Source organism: Rhamphochromis longiceps, linkage group LG13 (assembly GCF_057381845.1).
Source record: "Rhamphochromis longiceps isolate RC_006_pf linkage group LG13, R_longiceps_female_GT1.1, whole genome shotgun sequence".
Classification (NCBI taxonomy): Eukaryota; Metazoa; Chordata; class Actinopteri; order Cichliformes; family Cichlidae; genus Rhamphochromis; species Rhamphochromis longiceps.
The window spans coordinates 7,451,973-7,472,794 of NC_140569.1; the positions used below are offsets into that span (position 1 = coordinate 7,451,973).

General features: G+C 37.8%; 1 protein-coding gene across 1 annotated transcript; it reads left to right on the plus strand.

The window, feature by feature from the left end:
• Positions 1-3,448: 3,448 nt before the first annotated feature.
• LOC146655299 (homeobox protein Hox-D9b-like) lies at positions 3,449-8,957 on the plus strand. Its single transcript, XM_085428336.1, has 2 exons — positions 3,449-5,392; positions 6,535-8,957. Exons 1-2 carry the CDS (start codon positions 4,711-4,713, stop codon positions 6,777-6,779), a joined length of 927 nt encoding a protein of 308 aa, XP_085284462.1. The 5' UTR covers positions 3,449-4,710; the 3' UTR covers positions 6,780-8,957.
• The last annotated feature ends 11,865 nt before the right edge of the window (positions 8,958-20,822 follow it).

A 20,822-nucleotide genomic window follows, 5' to 3' on the forward strand; every position in this document is an offset into this window, starting at 1 on the left:
CGCCCCAGGGCAGCTGTGGCTACAATGTAGCTTGCCATCGCCAGTGTGTGAATGACTGAATGTAGTGTAAAGCGCTTTGGGGTCCTATGGACTAGAAAAGCGCTATACAAATGCAGGCCATTTTCATTTGAAACAAACAAAACAAAATATATGTTTTGAGTTTTCTGTTAATATCTTTTAAAAAATATGTATATTGGATTTTGATGTTATTTTCTTTAAGTTGGTGTTTATCATGATGTTAATGTGTATGCATTCATAAAAAATGTCCTGCTTAATGCTAATAACTTCAGTTTAGTAGTCAGTACCTCAGTATACTGAAGCTGAATATAAAACCAAATGAATATGAGTCTAAACAATCATCTTTGCATAACGTTTGATGTTTGCCTCTTTGCTATTTCTCCTCTAATCAGCAAAATCAACAGAAGTGCAGTTATATTCCTGGATTTCCTTTATGTACTCGTTTAAGGATGATGAATATGAGGACTATGAGGAAACTGTTGTTGATCAAACATTAAAAAGATTATCATTACCACTGACACATTGTCTAATGTCTAATTCCTCTTTTTTGTCTCGTTTAATGTCGCATATATATTCTTAAATGTAAAAAGTAATGAAATAATATTAAATACCCTTGTGACAGGACTGTTTATAGTAACACAGACTTGTTTCTTTTGAAATGGGTTTAGTGGGAGTTGTGACAACCTAGATGTTGATTTGTGACAGTTTAATGACTTAATTTTATAGCTTTAAAGTTTCCAACATCTGTTGTTTATGGGAGACCTGGCCAAGGATGAACAATATTACAAGGTTACAAAATGTGTAAAACAGTTTTAAGTATATTTAAATATTCTGTAAATGTTAAAATTAAAAGAATCACTGGTTAAAGATATTACAGAAAATTACTTCATTAAAAATTGAATTTCTCAGTGTATAACAAAAGCAGTGAACAGAAATAAATAACATCAAGGCAAGTAACACAACATCTAACTTAGGAATGCAAATGTCATTGTTCAGTCACAGAAGTTTGAGATTTGAACTCCAGAGAAACCAAAATTATTTAGTGTTAGTATTTCCTGAAGGTTATTCTATGGCTAAGGAGTAATAGAAGAGGATGATGTTCTACCAAGCTCTGAAAAAACCCTGGGTACTCAGAAAAAGGAGCTCGACAACCATACTGGACAATGGATTTAATTGAATTTTAAAAACGCCTGTTGTAACTGAAATGTAAGGCAATCTAAAATACTATACTATATACTATACTATTTAACATTCGACAGCAAAGAGAAGAAGTACTGCATTAAAGAAAATCTGGAAAGAAGAACTTCTCAGACTTCTGTTCTTTGTTCTTTTACACCTTGGTGTGCTGAGTCTGAACAACATGGGACCAGACAGCAGAAACACCCAGTGAGTCCAAGGCTGCTAATGAACCTTGAACCGCAAACAAATCCCAACAAACCACACGGCCACAAACCACCATTTCCTCAACTCGTGACTTTTATTGGGGCAATACAGACAGTCTGCTGCCTCTCGCTTTGTTTGTCTCAAACATTCACCTCATCTGTGTGTGAGTGGGACTGCAAACGGGTGTGTATTTGTGAGTGATGTCTAAAGAAAGACAAAGGAGAGATTGTGTTTCTGGCTGGAAATAAAGACATCAAAGCTAGCTACCCCCAATAAAACTATTTTTGGGGTGTTTTACCTTTGCAAGAACTTGATGCTGTCGTACTAGTAGTTGTTGCAAACTTTTAGTTACATAATATTGAAAATTAAAGGAGTGTAGAAGTAGACTTGCAGGGGCTTTAATAGTCAGTCATTTCATTAAAGAAATAATCAAACAATTCTGAAAAAAGTTCCAACTGGAAACCTTCAAAATCAACATTTCAATTTTTTTACAATGTGGAATGAAGTTGGTGCGTATTTAATCAACCCATGCAGTATATTACCTTTAAACAAGTCAGTTTAACCTACTCACCAAGTGTCCGAATCAAAAGCCAAAATTTCATTTTTTATGTTTTTAAGCAATTTTGAGCATCGTTATCATGGAATATATCATAGCTCCAACAGGAAAAATAAAAAATTTAATGTCTATGAGCAAGATATAGAAATAGGTATTGGTGCCTAGGATGTTTTATCTGATGGAGGAAACTTGAAAAGATGCATTTGAGATATATGGCTGGTGAAACAAGTTATAGCATATGAAAGATCATATGAAGATACATTTTGGTACCAGGCTCATCTTTTAGTTGTAGTTGTCCCGTGTCAAATTATTTTTAATATAGTAATATTCTAACACTGACTAAAATGTACAATTCTGTTTTATTCAAAGAATTAAAACCATGATAATAAAAAGAGTCTGTGTAGAAATACATTAGCAATTACTCCGAATCTACTAACAGGGACACTTGAATGAGGTATTTTGCATTTAGTGTCCATTATAATGTTTATAAGACACAACATATAGTTGTTTGCAGAAGCACAAGCAAAGTGTTACCAATACGGGGAACACAAGTAAATAAAAAGATGATGAATGACAAACCAGGGCAGTAATCATGTAAAATATGGCCTGATAGTAATAACAACACTTCACTAATTGTTTTTCTTAATACTCATCTCTAAAACGTCTTGGCATCAGTTTAGGGAAATGCATCGTGGGAAATGGTGCCAACATTGTACCATCATATCTTACAATCTGTCATATAAATTTAAAGAGCAGCTTGAGTGACTTTTAATTTTTACACAGCAAACACTCTCCATTCTTTTACAGCATCCTCAGACCCCCCACCCCACCCCCGCCCATTAGCAGAGGAGCCGTTAAAACACTGCCATCTAGAGTAAGATACCCTGAATTTCATTCAGGCATTGAGAAGTCTCTCTGGTCCGAATGAGGTTTGAAGTCATTAAATCATAAATTCTGATTCATGTGTTTCTCCATGTCAGTATTTTCATAAAACCACTTAAGAAACAAGATTTTCAGATCTTAAAATCACTTCTGCAGTGATTTATAAATGATTGCTGGGATATTTTGTATAACATAGAGGACTGTTTTGCTCACATACCTCTCTTCATCCTGCTGGAAGTGACTCTCAAAGTGTCTATTTATTTTCAAGACGTTATATTCCAAGCATATAATCTCATTTTATCTGAATATTATTAGCTGTAGTAATTAATTAATTTACTGAAAGCCTTTGGACCTTCTTTAATTGCAAAGTTTGGAGTCCTTGCAGTGCTTTCAATCAGATTTGTCTCATTCAGCCAGAAGATGGCGCTAGCTGTGCACGATCAAGGTGTAGCCCAAGGGTGTCAAACTCATTTTAGCGAATGGGCCACATAAAGAGCAGTTAGATCTGAAGTAGGGCGAGAAAGTAAAACCTTTACAAAACAGTTTTTATTTAAAAATTAATGAATAAAACTAAAATATCACGATGAAAACATTCACGTGGCTCTTGTGATTTTTGAAAAGCTGAAACAATTAAGATACCACAACCCCTCCCCCACAAAATCTGTCAGACAATAGGAACTTTTACTTATATTCCTTGAGCCTGCAGTCATTAGATGCACAATAACATTTGCTGATCACTGTGGATTTATAAAGACACAAACCTTTACGTGTACAGTTTTTGTATTTAACCAACAGTATTATTTACTATTATTATTTATTATTCCAACAACTTGACTAAATCTAGAGATAATTTTAAATTTCCATCTATTTTCACTCCTGTGTAACGCCACCAGTATTACCCTGGAAATAGCAGTGCAATATATTAAAAATGTTCTTGCAGTTTTCACGCTTTTCACACTTTTTCCGAACTCAAAAGTCAGTGGGCCAAAATGAATCCTTACTGTTTACCGTTCCTGGCCTAACCTAGCATATAAGAGCCACAAAGAAAAGCACTTGGAATTTCACTTTTATGCACAAGCACTGCTATATATATAGATTATGACACTGTTTTCCTTCCACTGCTTAAAATGACGGATAAATCAAATGATCTTCTTAGATTTGGTTTATTTAGTAAGAGAACAACAAAAGCACAGCAACAACAAAACACTCGACACTTTAAAATTAGAAAAAAGTAACTAATTTGAGCACAGAACTTGTGAACTGATACAAATCAATTTCTGATCTTGGGTAATAGTTCCAGCAAAATAAAGCTGCACGCAATTCAACATGAACTTCAAGGGAGAATCACTCTAAGCTCGAAATGAGTCACGATTCACACAAAGGAAAGCCGAAGCCCATCCCCTCCCGTTTTAATCAGTCCTGTGACAATCTGAGGCTGTGATGACATAATTACTAATAAAGTGTAAGTCATATTTTTGCATTAAATAAGTGCAAAAGGCAGAAGCACCTACGCTCTCTTCAAACGGGCATACGAACGGCCCAATGCTACTTTTTATTCAGCCTCTAAAAAGAGTCCAAGTTTTTTTGTTTTTTTGTTTTTTAATATATATATATATGTTACATTCAGGTCCATCCGCAGTAGGCGTGCTATCACATTTCTGAAAACAAAAGAATGAATTGATTTATCTTCTATACTGGCTAAATACAGTCTAACCATGTGATCCGCAGAGTAACCAATGGGCAGCCGAGGAGAAAGTAAGGGCAGGAAAAAATTACTACCATTTTAGGGGAGGATGTAAGCCACTATACCAGCCCATCTAACGTTTTACAGTCGCATTTAAGTGTCTTTTTATTGAAATAATAAAATAAACATGTCGCTAACGAATTATTATTCCATGATGGGTCTCCAGACCGAGGAGCCTTACGGTGCACATTTCATCCCGGGAGGCTTGCAGGGTTCGACGGCTGGCTGCGCAAAGCCAGGCCGGGGAGCAGAGGAGGAGGAGGGGACCCCCGGCTCACACATCCCGGATTTCTCTCATTTTTCCAACAAACAGTCGAGTTTAAATGGCTTTTCTCCTTGGACAAACACTTCCACTTCTTCTACGTCTTCTTCTCCGCAGCGGCAATCCGCCCCCGGTGCGTCCATCCCCGGCCTTTTTCATCCACATCACCTCCTGAGCCACCACCCCTACTACGGCCCGCAGACTCAGACACACGCCGAACACCTTGCATCCGCGTCGGACAGCAGGTTTGTACGCTGCTGGGAAGGGGCGAGCCCCACCTCGGAGACCGCTCTGTCGCAAGTTTCGGCCACTTTCCCCGCGTGTCTCCCAGCACAGAGTGACCTCTCCAATCCGAGCCCGAGGTATGAGACAATTAAGCCCGAGAGTTCACCCCCGTCACACGACAGTCCTGAAGATTCCAGCTTCGCCAGTCCGGCGGAGGTGGTCCTGGAGCGGCTTGGGACTGTAGAGGAGCTGGGGAGGAAGCCTGAGCCAAAGAAAGAGGACGACGACAGAAAAACACAGCAGCAGCAGCAGCTTGACCCGGGTAAACACAGATACACTAAACTCAGGAATGTTTATTAGCTTTAAGAAGTGGCGATACACAGGTGTGTGTGTGTGTGTGTGTGTGTGTGTGTGTGTGTGTGTGTGTTAGAGAGGGGAGTGTGACTTTTATGGGCCTATAAATGTCTTGTAAACTGTAAAATATAAAACCTTATTGTCCATTAAAATAATTAAGGTGATATTGTTATTTAACAATTTGTCAATAGCTATATGAAAACCCAGGTTGACTTGCACATGAAGGTTTTTCTGATAGTAGGAGAGTTAGCGAGCCCGTTTTTGCAAATACTACTCCAAGCTAGTTTTGCCTAAAATAGTCAGTATAGTCATGCTATGCTCTAAAAGCATGCCATGCCATTTAAAACACATTATTGGACCCTTACTCCAGAGTGCAGACTCATAGCTTTATTATTATTATTATTATTATTATTATTATTATTAGTAGTAGTAGTAGTAGTAGTAGTAGTAGAGATACATTAATATATTTTATCTTGGGATAAACAAAACAATTATCTGGGTTTCATTAAAATATCTACTTTTTGTAAAATGAGAGATTTTAGCTAATCTAAAGTTAATTTAATGATGTAAGAATCCTAAGTGCTTTAATTTTTTTTAATGCAAAATAGCATTGTGAGAGCATGACTATCAAACTATTAAATGTTTAAAAAATATCCTTACTCAGCTGATTAAAAAACAGAAAAAATGAGCATGAGTGTGGCTGTGGTTGTTTTTCAGCCCTGTCTCCTCTCGTACTGAGATTTAGGCTCATCTTTATTGGGTATACTTTCCTGTATTTATAGCAGCTCACTGTCCTTCCAAATCGAAAAGGACAGAAACCTCAAATGTGGCCACATTTTCAATTATGTCACATTATGTTAAATTACGGGTTTGTCATAAATTACAGGAGGAGTATGTGAAAAAAGGTGTAGATGTGTTTCTTTTTCTAATGAGCCAAAAACTGTGGGCTCATAAAATTTGCTCCACAAAATGTTTTCTTTGAATCTTATGCCAGCCTTTGAACTCCTCACAACACACACAGAAAGACATGCTTAAAACCAGAGGAAAGTAAATATACATGGTGTTTGGTGTGAGTAAAAACCTATGCAACTCTCGTCTCTTTTCCTGCAGAAAATCCATCAGCTAGCTGGATCCATGCCAAATCGACCCGGAAAAAGAGATGTCCTTACACCAAACACCAGACCCTGGAGCTGGAGAAGGAATTCCTCTACAACATGTATCTGACCAGAGATCGGCGCCTGGAGGTGGCAGGACTCTTAAATCTGACAGAGAGACAGGTCAAAATCTGGTTCCAAAACAGACGGATGAAGATGAAGAAGTTGATGATTCGGGAGAGGAGGAGTATGAATGAATGATGAATTTAGAGGCTGGGGCTTTTGTTTTCTTCCTGTGATAGGTGAAGAGGTGGTGGTGATAAAAGAAACACAGTGCTCAGAGATGGCCAACATCTCTAACATGAACTGGCAAGATCAGCTGTGACTAAGCAAAGGATTGTAGAGCTAACATTGCTGCTTTTGAAAACTGCAGTGATAAACTCTGCAGGGGAGACCGGGATGTGCTGTAACACACACATTAATGTCTTTAAAAAAGTTAGGTAATCTGTACTTTGGCGCATAATTCTTCCATCTGCATGTTTTAAAAAGAAAACAGCTCATCTGAAACCCGGGGTAGTTGTAAATAATGAAGTGTTAACATTTACAGGGAGGTCAATAAACCCGATCACAAACATACCAGCTCATATCAAAGACTACTCATTTTAAAACACATCTGTTTTTAATATGGATGCACATCTCTCATGTTCAGAAATGGCAATGCTTGAAACATTCCAGACGTAATACTTAAACTGTATGTGCTCTCAACAAAAAAAATGGGAATGGTGTTTTATGATTTAAGGCTAAAACTATCGCCCTCATGAAAACTATGTTTAATGTGCAAGCTCGGACTGAAGTACAAGGGAAAACTATCAAAGATAAACCGCATGAGTAATCTCATGGCTGAATACCTGCTTGTTATAGCCTGAAAAATAGCTGCAGAATATTTGTATGGGATTAAAATGAAATATTTTTGGGAGCAAACAGGATTCAGGCTAGTGGACTGTATCTGATGCATGTAAGTATTAACATATTTACGTGAAAGATGTTAATACTGTTGGGTTGGCACTACCAAAAGATAAAAGACACATTCGCTAAGGCTGGAGTTATTCTCTTTATGCTCTTTTAACAATGCGATTACCCTTAGAAAACAAACCAAAACCAAATGTATCTTCGAGAACACCAAGATTACACATGTGAAAAATCTAAAAATCGCAAGTACTTAAAAGGTGAATTGATCATGCTAAAGTAATAATGTGTTTTAAATGTGATACTTTCACTTCTGTCCCACTTCAGTGGCTTTTTCAGACCAGGGTCAGCTGTACTTTGTCTAACTGGCTAATAAGCGACTAAAGATGAATATTTTCTGTCTAACACATTATCTGTGACTTGAGGCTTTGGTTTATTGGCTGTAAATAAAATGAGTCTACTGCATTTTAAATAGGACCACCTCTTGTTTGGGTTTAAAAGGCGCTCTTGTCTTTTCCTGGTCCTCCATTGAAGTTTCTGCACAAATGCGTGGGTCATAATAGTTAAAAATACTGATGTAGGTTTTGTATAATCACAACCTTTTACATGTCATGCACTTGTAACCACAGTGCATTTGCTAAATTTACGAGATTTTATATATTTACAATAAGCAACATAAAAAAGGAAGCAAAACACCACTTCTTCTTCTTGCTGTATTTCAGGTGCCTGACAGGTCTGTACAGAAACTTGTTTCACTTTGCTCCTAGTGGAGAAGTTCTCTGTGTTACAACCAATCCTGGTCTCCCTTATTAATCAGAAAGGAGCTTTTAAGGAATTTGCTCCAGAAGACAGAATAAAGCTTCTTTGTTTTGTTTTTATAAACTCTGCATGTAGCCTTATAGGGGCATATTTGTTGGTATTGTTGTCCTTGATGTTGTTGTCATTGTTGCTGTGTATATTTGTTGTTACTGTGGGTTTGAAATGCAGATATGGTCATGCCTACACACACACACACACACACACACACACACACACACACACACACACACACACACACACACACACACACACACACACACACACACCAGTCATGGCTAAGCTATGGTGTGACTGCAGTTTGATTGTTAGATTTTCTGTTTCGCTGTTTCCTCCCAGTAACCAGCTACTGTCCTCTTAAGACGTTTTACAACAACGCACAATCGATTTCCATTTTCCAATGTAAGTTGGTATAACATCCGCAGCAACGGGAACATTGTGAGGATTTTAAAGGTATTTTGGTGCTTTTCGTTTTTGTCCACATTCTCCTTGAGAGAAGAGGAAGAACAACAGGCTATGTTAGCCTACAGCGACAGGCCTGTGCTGTGCTGTGAGACGAAGTGTGATAAAATAAGGCCTTCATCCTGTCATTTAGGTTATAAGTTCAATATGCTGCTCATGGTGATTTTTCTAAATAAAATAAAAGATGGATTACAGCGTCGGTGTTCATTTGCGCCTTCTTTTTGGCGACTTGGTAATTTTACGCACGGATTAGTCCGCACAAATCAGTTTTTTTTTCTTTTTGTTTGTTTTTAACTTGATATTAAAGGCATATTAATAATATTTATAGCATCACATGGCAACATTGTAGACATAAAAAATATCCTGCTATAGAACTACTGCAAAAATATTTTGTAGCCCCTGATCAATGTAGCCTAAAACTCATAAAGGTTAAAATTGCGCTGTCGTTTATTAAATAGCGCAATACAACCCAATAAAAAGGCTTACATACAGCATTATCCTATATTATTATCCTGCGGCTGATTCTACAGGGGGGGAAACAAAGGCAGTAATTCATGGTTGACATTAAACAGGATTATAGGCCAATAACTCGATTTATTATGTTTGTCATTATGATTATATTCCACCGTCAAGGTGTTTCACTGCTCTCAGGTATGTGTTCGGAGTTTCAGCCCACGGAGAGACATTTCTGCCTCCTTGTTTTGTCAAAGTCAGTGCAGCGCCTCGTAGCTTCCTTCATTTATTGCGGCTATATAATCTTCTCAGGGCTCATCCTACTGCAGGGTCATAAACCAACAGCATGCATTTGGAGAATAAACGTGACTTTCCGCCCCAACTCAAGACAGAGAGACACGCAGAGAGAGGTGCCATAAAGTAATTTCGCCCAGACAGTCATCGTGACTATATGGTTTTATTGGACACCCTTTCCTGCCTTAGAGCCTCAACTGTCCTTCTAAATGTTAAAGTCATTGTCTGCAGATGAGACTAGACAGCTCCAGTCACGTCTTTTACAGACAGCGAGAGCACAAAACACGGGAAATTTCATTATGGAGGGAATTAAAACGGATTTGCCAAAAAGCATGTGAGTCTTGATGAGGTGTATTTTTCCTGTTTCAGAAGTAATCGTTCAATTTAGGCTAGGTTATCTACAACCTCGGTGTAGCGGTACTGGTAAAAACAGGAAGCTTTAACATCAGCAGTAGTTTGATTTTTTTCAGCTAGAGCAGAACCTTCTTCTTATTTTTAAAGTTAAGAAATGGCCGTCTGAGTTGCAAACACCATTCAGGCCTTTTGTGCTGACTGGGCACAGGTATTGGTTTCTATGGACTAGTATTAAAATAATTTGGTCCTGTATTGGAGCACAGACGAGTGACAAAAGAACGAATATATGCATCCATTTTAATAGCTGATGGACAAGAATAAAAAGTATTATAACCATTTAAATCTCAAAACTTCACTCAGAGCACACGGAAAAATGCATTAGAATTATTGTAGCCGAAAATAGCACTGAATGTAGATAACATATATAAAAAAAGATAATAATAATACTAATAACCTGAAAACATTTTTAAGTAAATGCCTCAAAAGTTCTGATTTAATGTGCACTTTTAATAAAACTATCACAAACGAAACTCTTCCATCTGCATTTACATGTAATTAGCCTCCAAAAGAATAATATTTAAAGTGCTGCAGAAATTCGGATGTATTAGGATGATAGGATTTCACGTAGAAACGTTAAAACCATTACAACTGTCTAAGTGCTGCATGCTCCCCACCACATTTCTTCAGTATGGTAAAAATAGATTCATAATGATCCATTAACAGAGTCCAGGGCCTCACCAGCTGAGCTGCATGCAAACAATTGATGTAGAAAAGTGATGTGCACTTGCATTTATTATGTTATGAAGAAAAAATATAGACGGTAAAGCACGTAAGCCTACTGCGGCCTGACATGAATATTCTGTTTTATACTAACATAGATAAATTTAAAAAATAAGTTTTATTAATCAAGGTGGTCTCGATAAGTTAAAGTAACATTTTTGAATTAGGTAACTTCAAGACACGAGCTGATTTAAATTCCTCATAAACAAAAAAAAAATCAAAAAACAGGGCTGCTTCTTCATGTGTAATTACTCATTATGTCCACTGGGCGGAGGTGTTGTCTTTCATGAGCTATTTGCACTCGAGCAGTAATTCTATGGTGTGATATTTATTACTGTGGACCTGAGTCCAAATCTCAGATTCTGACGTCAGCTTTCTTCACAGGCAAAATCTCATTCAGATGCTTGCCCCACAGCATTTTACTACATTAACGTGTAGTTTCCCTGACATGAGTTAAGTCTTAGACACAGAACCTTTTTTTCAGAGGACATCGTCACTGAAATTTCCTTTTAGTCTGAGACAACTTAATCCATGTCTGGGAAAGTAGCTGTAAACGTCCAACCTGTAGTATTCAACTGGTGACATGTTAAAAGCTGTAACTGTTCAGGCAATAACCTTTTCTCGACCTCTGGAAGAATTTATAATAATAATAATAATAATGGAACATTTCATTTGGGAGGAAGACAATGAAGGAAAAAAGCAGCTCAGTAATATTCAAACAGCTACTCCGTGATCCGAGTTTCTAATCAATTTCATCCACCCTATTAAATAAATTAATCCTCTTCTAATCCTGTTATGTTTCTTATTTAATAGTCAAAAGGGATAGTAACGCTACTTCCGCTCTGTTTCCTCTTCAAAATAAAAGGTGAAGCAATAATTGAAGCCTCTGAACTCCTTTCGACCTGCAGTTTATGATCAAAGCCTTAAAGTCCATAGAATAAAAAAAGGTTTATTTTTACTGAAACGTGCTCCAAATGATCTGACGCTATTTATTTTAAAGCAGGAGAAAAAAAATGAGAGGGAAAACAAAATGCCTACAAAATACACATTTAGAAAAGAAATATCGACATTACTCCTTACCAACAGGCAGTGTTCAGCTTTGTCCATCTTATGTCTAAAACCATTTCAACCAGTTTTAGACATAAAATTTGAAATAAAGGCGCATGTACAGAATTCTGAATCAAGAGATGAATGTGTGAGGGTTAAGATAAAAAAGGAGAAATTGTGGAATCTAAAATCAGAATTTATTAAGTTTATTAGTGTGTGTGTGTGTGTGGGGGGGGGGGGGGGGTGCGCACACGCACACACACACACACACACACACACACACACACACACACACACACACACACACACACACACAATATACAGGTGCTAGCCATGATGACTTCCAGTCAAATGTATCCATCCTATAAGGCCAGCCTAAATTTGCTATAGATACCAATATAGACTTTTTAATAAAATGTACTTTATTTTATTTCAGGAAATAACCAGAAAATCAGGGTAAATATGAGAGCTGTTCTGCAACAAAGCGTTGTAGGCTATAATATTACTATTATACTATCAATATTAGCCTAAAATATTAATGTTACACTATTAATATTGTACTTTTCACCAACACAAGGAGGTCTGGAGATCTCCCATGAATGTAATTAGTGTTTTACTTTTGTTTGTTTTGTCTTGTTAAAAAAAATAAAATTAGTGTTGTTTAACAAAAAAATAAAAATAAAAAAGTACACGTGATGCATTCAGCAGCTCTGTTATTACAATTACTTAAAGTTAATGCACCACTCATATTTTGGGGCTATTCGATATCAGCCAGGAATATGAATATTTCAGTAGAGAAGTTAAGCTGTCTTCACACGTGTAAACTGACGCCAAAAAAGTTTATAGTTGCTATTAAAACTATTTTTATTTATTAGGTTGAAGTCCAGCCAGAGTTCAAAGTATTTTGAAGGGCAGTAATACTAATATATAGACACTTGTGTAGTCGTCTCCGAAGAAGGGTAAAAAAAAAAAAAGCCAGTTTAATGATTTAATCAACAAATTTAATTAAGGCAAAATTATTATTATTAATATTACGACGTTTGGGCTGCATGTGGGCCGAAATTGTGGTAGTTATTAATTACTCCAATCTTCCAATAAAATACACTGATATTCCTGTTGCGGCGAACCCGACATCAATACATAACTATAAACTGTGTATCCAGACAGGTTGTTGCCGTCATAGCTAAAATTCTAGTTACAAGATGCCTATATTTGAAGGTTCTGGGGCCTTCCGTTTTGTTCTGTAAGTGTAATGTAGCCTAAAGGAGCTGACTTGTTTTTTCTTACAACATTTATATTTTTAAGGGTTAAATAACAGCTAGTATCAGAGGTGGTCATCGGATGATGGTGGTCTAAATAAATAATGATTAAACCTTCTTAAAACTGCTTCTTAGATTTATCTGGAGCCCTGCCTGCGCGTGTTTGTTTGTTTGGAAATGCGGCTCTCTTTTGCACCCAGCTGCCACAAATTCCAATTTTCTCTTTGCACAACTCACAGGTCGTAAAAGCGTTTTACGACCTGACCCTGTTCGCCATTGGCCGCTCACTGTCATGTGTGCGCGTGCAGTGTGCCGACAGCTTTGCCTCGCGCGCTCTGACACCACAGAAGCGTTTCTCGGCATCCGCGCGCCTCCATGGACGGTAAACAATTTCTCACTTTTTATTTTTGTCTCTCTACTGTTCTCACCCTAAGGTCTTGTTTTTTTTTTTTTTAATAACTCGTTACATTTTTCGTTTGAACGTTAAGACGTCATATGTACGGTTTACTTTACTTGTTTACACATATAAGACAAGTTTCTAACCAACAGGCTGTCAAGAAAGCAGTGCTGAAAATGAGACGTATTTTTAGACTCTTTTCATTATGTGTAGGCCTTTTACAAGCCTCGTGCTATTTGCGCTGATTTCTGACTGATTTAATCATCCTTTCTTTTTCTCCTTTTTTTTCCTGCTTATTTCAGAATGCTGTGGAAGAAAATGGAGTCCAGTAGACTGATGATGTCAGGTACTACTTCTGACTAATTCTTTACTATCTAGAACTATCCAGAATGTAATTCAGCAATGTAATTGAGTCCTCACAGTAGTTGTGTTTTTCTGCCGACTAATATCCAAGGTTCAATAAGCTCTCATGTTATGCTGCAGAAATTTTTAACTTTGTGCACTGTGTGCAAAACCGTGCACCCTTACTAAATAACTGAATTTGTAATGATGGTATTAATGCTTCAGGGTCTGTCTGTACACACAAGAAACAGACTGAAACAGACTCCTCTTTAACTCTTTTTATCCAAATGATGAAACCAAATATTAATACTATTGTAAAAAAAATAAAAAAAAAATAAAAAAACAAATAAGGGAAAAAGAGAGAAGCAGCATCCTTCATATTTGCATATAACTGAATTGGGTTAATTACCCTAAATCAAATATGAAAAATGCATCATTTGAATCTATATAAATACTATACATTTAAAATTTATATTGTAAAACAATAATATAATTGTAAATATACATGATGTACATGACGGTGAGATAAGGCCTGATTCCTCTGAGTCTTTAACATACATTTAAGATCACATGACAATGTGCACATGCATATGCTAGCCCAATATTCATACATATTTGTCTGTTTCAGCCATCAATGCAATGTTTATCTGTAAATGGCTCCATGAACCATTGGGGTGCAACACTAACAGGACACCTGGTGGCTCTTGTGAGGCAAACTGCAAAAATAGCCCCAGAAAGCTTTTTTTTTTTTCATTCTCAGGGGATTATCTGGCAGTATTATCACAAAATATCATCTCCTTACATGTTATCTTTAGTGCTTGTTCTGCCATCTGTCTCAGTGCTGATACTTTTCAAGGTCTTTATGTCAGAAATTCAATTTCTGCTTCTTTCCCCTGTAAGTGTACTTAATCAGATGGGCAGAATCATACAGAAGGAATGCTTTCCCCCATGTTTTTGTTTTTGCTGATGTCCCTTTTTATGAGGGCAAGTGTCAGAGAGACAAAGAGACAGAAAGACAGTGTTTTCTCCCTCTTTTGAATTTTACATTTTTTTTCCCCCACAAGGGCAGCAGGCGGGGTGTGAGAGATACAGAGAAACAAAGACAGTATTTCACTGGTGCTGCTCACTCAAGCTCAGCTGGCACTGAGTATTTACAACCTACTGCAATGCGGCAAAGACTCTGTGTGTGTGTGTGTGTGTGTGTGTGTGTGTGTGTGTGTGTGTGTGTGTGTGTGTGTGTGTGTGTGTGTGTGTGTGTGTGTGTGTGTGTGTGTGTGTGCGGTCAATGCGTATAAGACAGAAACAAAGAGACAAAAGGAGATAGTGACGCAGAGAACGAGGCAGACATTAAATTAAAGCCTGTGACAGACAGAAAGAAAGCCTGAGAAATAATGACAAAGATGTGTGAGATGAGTTTGTGTGTGTGAAGTATAAAACATGCCTGTTTCTCTCTCTTTGCAGTGCAGTGCAAAAACCCAAGTTTCAACTGGATGTTTTTGAAGACAAAAACAGACCGCAGGTTTGTCCAGGGGGCTTCATTTCACAGTTTTCCTCGGCAGACATCGAGGTTTAAGTTGCTTAAACACTATCAAATTTCAGGCTTGATCATGCAGGCTGCTGTTTATTTCTGTTTTAATAGTCCTTCTGTCATGGCTCGTATTTGGTGTTCGGCACAGTTCAGCTCATGCTTGAGCATTTAAATAACAATGTGTTTCTTTATAAAATGCCCTTATTTCCCAGCATTCACACAGTTCGGCTAAATTGGCCATTATCACTGAATGCAAATACTTATTTACAAGCAGTGATTGCCTTATTGATCCTGTCATCTAACTTTCTTAACTTAGACAAAAACATAGACCAATTTGGGGGAACTGCTAGGCCTGGAGTGCTAATGTTATTATTAACCAGCAGAGGGTGCTATTTGCCAGGAAATTGGCAATGCACACTGCAGCGCACACTGCAGATACTGCAAAATATCCATCCACCTTTATCACAGTGCTAACAAACACATAGATAGAAAAATACAGGAGACAGTTTAATCCCACTTCATTCAAGACAGAAAAGGGAACGGCTTTTAAAAGCCAGTAACACAAAGCCCAAGAGCATTATCAAATTTGTAGCACATTTAAAAAAAAAAAAAAAAAAAAAAAAAAAAAAAAAAATATATATATATATATATATATATATATATATATATATATATATATATATATATATATATATATATATATGTACTTTTCAGACTTCGAATACATGTGAGCTGGCGCTATTCGGTGTCGTTTGACCACTAGATGGCGTTAGAGACCCAAGGATGACATTTTTAAACAATGGCCTCAGCTAGCTGCACAAATTGAAGCTCTATGGATTTTTAACAGCCGCTGTTCAGACTGGGGTAGCAACACCATCTTCATCCTCCTCACGGTCCAGCCCCGTTATGACGTTCTTTTCTCCCACTTACATTGAATGCACCTGGAGCAGGGGGATTTTCTCCCGCTTAGTGTCCCGGGATCATTTTGTTTGGTCTGGATGGGATTTTATGTTACAGCTGCTAGGGGGAGTCATTAGGCAAGACGCCAAGCCAAGGTGCTATAAATCAGGGAGTCAAGTGGCTTGTGGTTTTAAAAGCACCACTAAAGCTTCAGTGATGGAAAGATTTATACAAAACGCGCACGAACGCTGTTGATCAGTGAAAGTTTGGCCTAATATGATTCATAATTATTAATTAGCCAAATGTTGAATATTTGAGGGTATTGTGCATCATCTTTTCAAGGAAGGAATAAGCCAAAACTAAAATCAATAAAATCTGCCATACTAGGAATAACGATATGTTTAAAAGAACCGATGAAATGCGTTTTATTGAAGTGTTATTGGCTTGTACGCACCAGTAGCCTGTGTGTTTGAATTAGGCTCAATTGTTACCATTGTTTTTGTTATTCATATTTTTCCTTCTTATTATTAGTAGCAGTAAGTTCGGTTATTAGGTTTTTGAAGCATTGCTACTTCATTAGAGAGATTCTTGTGTAACATTTGGTTAAATGTCTTGTTTGTGCCCAGCAGCCGCAAAGCTGCTAAAGCAAGCATACCTGTGTCCAGTCTGTTTTCACAGAGCAACTTTTATGGCTTTATTGCTCCCCATTTACGGAAATCAAAGCAGGAAACAAATGCTCCAAACAGCATTCCAGACACATCCGGAAAATGCAAAAGGCGTTCAGTCTCTGCTTGTTTTAGAGGAAAGCACTGCAGTGCAAACCACATGAGTCTCATGGGAGTGACAGCATGCAGACTCCCCATTTTACGCACACAAAGTATTTTATGCACGAAAATGTATCTGTTAAAAGAAAATTTTAATGGTAAAAAAAGGCGTTAGATTGAAAATGGGGGAAAAATCAATATATTTTAGAAATGAAAGATAAAAAGGATTTGAAGCTTCAATAAATTGAGAAACCCGTATTCAAAGAACATTTAAGTGAGAAGGAAAACGCATATATATATATTTATATTTAAAAAAAGACCACAAAACGGTTAATTTTTAAATCTCCAACAGCACAACCCCCAGAGATTAAAGCTCCCCTTTTTTTCCTTTGGCGCCATTATCGAATAAAGTGGTTCTGGTGCAGGGCCTAATAATTTATGAACCCTTGTGGGAGTTGCAAGAAAAAAAAGCTGAGCACGTGACGGTAATAAAGTGTGTTTTATTGCCGGAGCTTTGACAAGCCCCAAAATATAACTCAGAGAGAATAGCCGACAGGCGGCCAGATGGGATTGGTAGCCGATATTTGTCCGAAATCAACAGAATGCGCTTTGTATTGCTGAGAGAAACAACCGAGACGGTCTCCACGCTCAGCTTCGATCCGCTCTAACGGGATTTTACACTACACTAACGAACGATCGCGTTTTAACGCGAGAGCAGGACAGAGCAAGTAAGTGTGTTTCGTTTTTCATATTTGGCGCAGATATGAAGTTATGACTATGGGGCAAGGGGGGCAGGAAGAACATGGGTGGGGGAAGTGATCTCCGAATGAAAGCGGTGGTCGGGAGACCCCCGAGGGCCCTTGGTAGAGTGAGAGAGCGGTTCAGAGAGCCACCTGTAGTCCAATATATAATCGAATTAACTGAAGCAATAAATACGTTTGGACTGAAAGTAAACTTACATCGAATTTGTGAGAAAAATGTTGACTGTCCCATTTAGTTCGATTTAAGGCGTGTTTTAGTAGAAAGAAATCTGAAGAAATATTTGTTTGCTTTATATTGTCTCAGATCTAATATTGAAACTGCCGGTATATACTCCAGTACTCAATATATATGATTTTCTTCAAAAACAAAATTATCCACTTACACCTCTTTCAAGGAGAAAAAACCCTCTTTCAGTGGGGGACTGTTTAGGATCACAGGTTTAATGTTGCTGTCTGCATTCAGCTCATTGCGGACAGATGATTGATGCCGAAAAGCTGTTCCTCTGATTCTGGAAGAAAGATAACAGTAGTCAGAATTTTTAACGTGCTCTGTAGGAAGTCCTTAACATGAAACTCTATATCCGTGCTCGTGTGTGTGTGTGTGGGTGTGTGGGTTTACGATTTCCATGTGGCATATGTGTGTGTTCCTAAATCGGAAAACGGTAGCCTGCATCCTTTCTGAGGCGGCTTTATTCCATATGTTGAGGATTATCTTGCTTGTGTACATTTCGAAAATATAACCTCCCATTTAGATTATTATTATTATCAATAATAAAACAAATCATAATAATATTAATATGAATATCCTGTGGAATAATTTAATCAGGCTGGAGAAGTGCAATAATGCAAAACTAACCAGTCGCTTGCTTGGGAACTACACTTCTGTTTGGCGCATTCAAAATGATTTTACTATTGTCGTTGCTCGGCTCATGTTTGTATGGATATGTAAACGCAATCAGATAACAGGAGTTATGGCGTCTTTGTTGAGATGTTAAATTTTACAGCTATCTCTCTAACGCCAAGCCCCGCTCCCTATAGGCTATAAACAGAAGCCAGAAGAGAACTATAAACCAGTGGTTTATGGCAAGGGGAAAATTTTGATTATACTCACAGCTGGGCACTCCGTTCAAGAGAGGCATGACAATTTAAAAAATACATGGCAGCAGGGACATTAATCTTTTAAATAACTAAATAATGGTTACGACTGCGGAGAGGGGAGCCTCACTAAGCTGCAACAACAAATTTTGCAATTGAGGCATCTTTTTTCACATTTTAACTTAAAAGTGAGTTCAGTCTTCTGAAGACGGATTGTTGTGTGTGTGTGTGTGTTACTTATTCTTATTTTGGCTTAACTGTATATATTTTTTAATATGTCATTTTATTTTTTCCGTAAAATTAAAGAATTTAATTGTTTACATACCGGCAACCATTTCGAACTGGTGCAGTTCACAGATATTTATGGGAGCTATGTTCACAACCCGTGTGATTTTTGAGGATTTAAAACTAGGGGTGTCTTATTTTGATGTAGTTTGATATAATTGTAGTTTTACGCATGCGTTTGTGGAAAAAACAAACTTAAAAAATCAATTAAAAAAGAAGCTTATAAATTTTTTTAATTAGAATTATGAGGTCAATATTGTTGTTTTTGTACTGAAAGTTGATTTATTCCCTCTTAGTGAAAAATGACCATATTTGAAACAATTTCAAAGTAAATCATTTTAGTCTCACAGTTAATAAAGTGTATCTTGTTAAATGTAAAAGGATCGTTTCCGGCGTTATAGATAATACATTAATTCCAAAAATATTTTTGCAGTCTTGCCATAAGTGCTTGCTCATTTAAACTGCCCTCAGCATTTAATTTTACAGTTAGTTTTACTAATTTACAGCCAGATTTTCCGGGTTTTGCTCGATCGCACTGGTCAGTTCGAGACGGTGCCTGGGTTCCCATGCGGGGCTGGAGTTCGCAGTTAATGTCTAAACCGGGTTAAAGCAGCTCTCAGCTCGGCTTTGACCCGGCACAGGGCCGGGGGTGGAGGGGTGAGCCCGCGGTCAGCCTGTCTAAGATGAAAAAGTGAAACGACCCCAGAAAGAAAAGCCACAACTGAATGGCTTCATGTCAAACTCGGGATGAGAGGAAAATTTATTTATGCGATCTTCTAAAAGGCAATAGGCTGTTTATACGGATAAGTGCTTATGTTACTGCTGCTTGTGGTTATATCATCTGCAGACCCGAGTGTTGGATTCAGATCTGCAAAGACAGCCTGGTGAAAAATTACGTAGTCGGAGTATCACATGAACACCAAGTCTGCAGCGAGAGTATCCAAGACGATCATCTTGGACTGAATTAAATCTACAACCGGAGTGAAGAGGGACATTAAAGACGTCTAATTATACTACCAGATTTACAGCGTTAATCAATAATCAACCTACAATGGAAAAACGATACGAGAAGGTTGATTAAACCGCTGCCAAAGTAGCAATAAGTCATACATGTGGTAGAGAATCCCTTTTAGATCAGTGGATCATATTCAAATAACGGTCACGCACGCATCCTCCCACTTTAACCCCTAATATCGGAGGAGACTATCCAACGAGCGAGCGAGAGAGAGAGAAAGAGAGGGAGAGAGGGAGGGAGAAACCCACGGAACAATAGGCTCGCGACTCCCGCAGGCCGCGTGAACTCTGCGTGGTCCCCACCTCGAGCCCCTGCGTTGGCCTGTCCAGCGCGGGGACTAATGAAACGGTGAACCAGCGGTCAACGATTCTGATTGACCCTCTGGCGACCTGACGGCAGCTAGGCTACATTCTTAAAGAAGAATGCTCTTTGAGAAACCGAAGCATCGCTCCGTTGTTGTTGTCTGTAAAAGAAATCCACCAAAGTTCAGAGCTAGGGAACACCATTCAAAGGTGTAAGCTAATGACGCCAGTGTCCGAGGGCAAGAATAATTGTGAAAAATGAAAGTCAAAAAACAAAACAAAAAACTCAGGATTAATAGTTCAACGTGAATGAACTCTCTTTTTTTGACCATTTGTATTTTCCACATCAGCAGAAAGGTGCCCTAAACTCTGCAGTTTCATTTTTCACCCAAAATCAATCAGAATTGTTATGGATCAGTGTTTGCTTCGCTCTTTTATTTTTGTTTAGCTTTCCCACTGTTTAACGTGAAACCAATCATGCTCT

Coding starts and splice junctions, on each gene's coding strand:
- LOC146655299 (XM_085428336.1), top strand. CDS start 4,711: ATGTCGCTAACGAATTATTATTCCATGATGGGTCTCCAGACCGAGGAG. Junction 5,393..6,534: donor GCAGCAGCAGCTTGACCCGG/GTAAACACAGAT, acceptor CTTTTCCTGCAG/AAAATCCATCAGCTAGCTGG.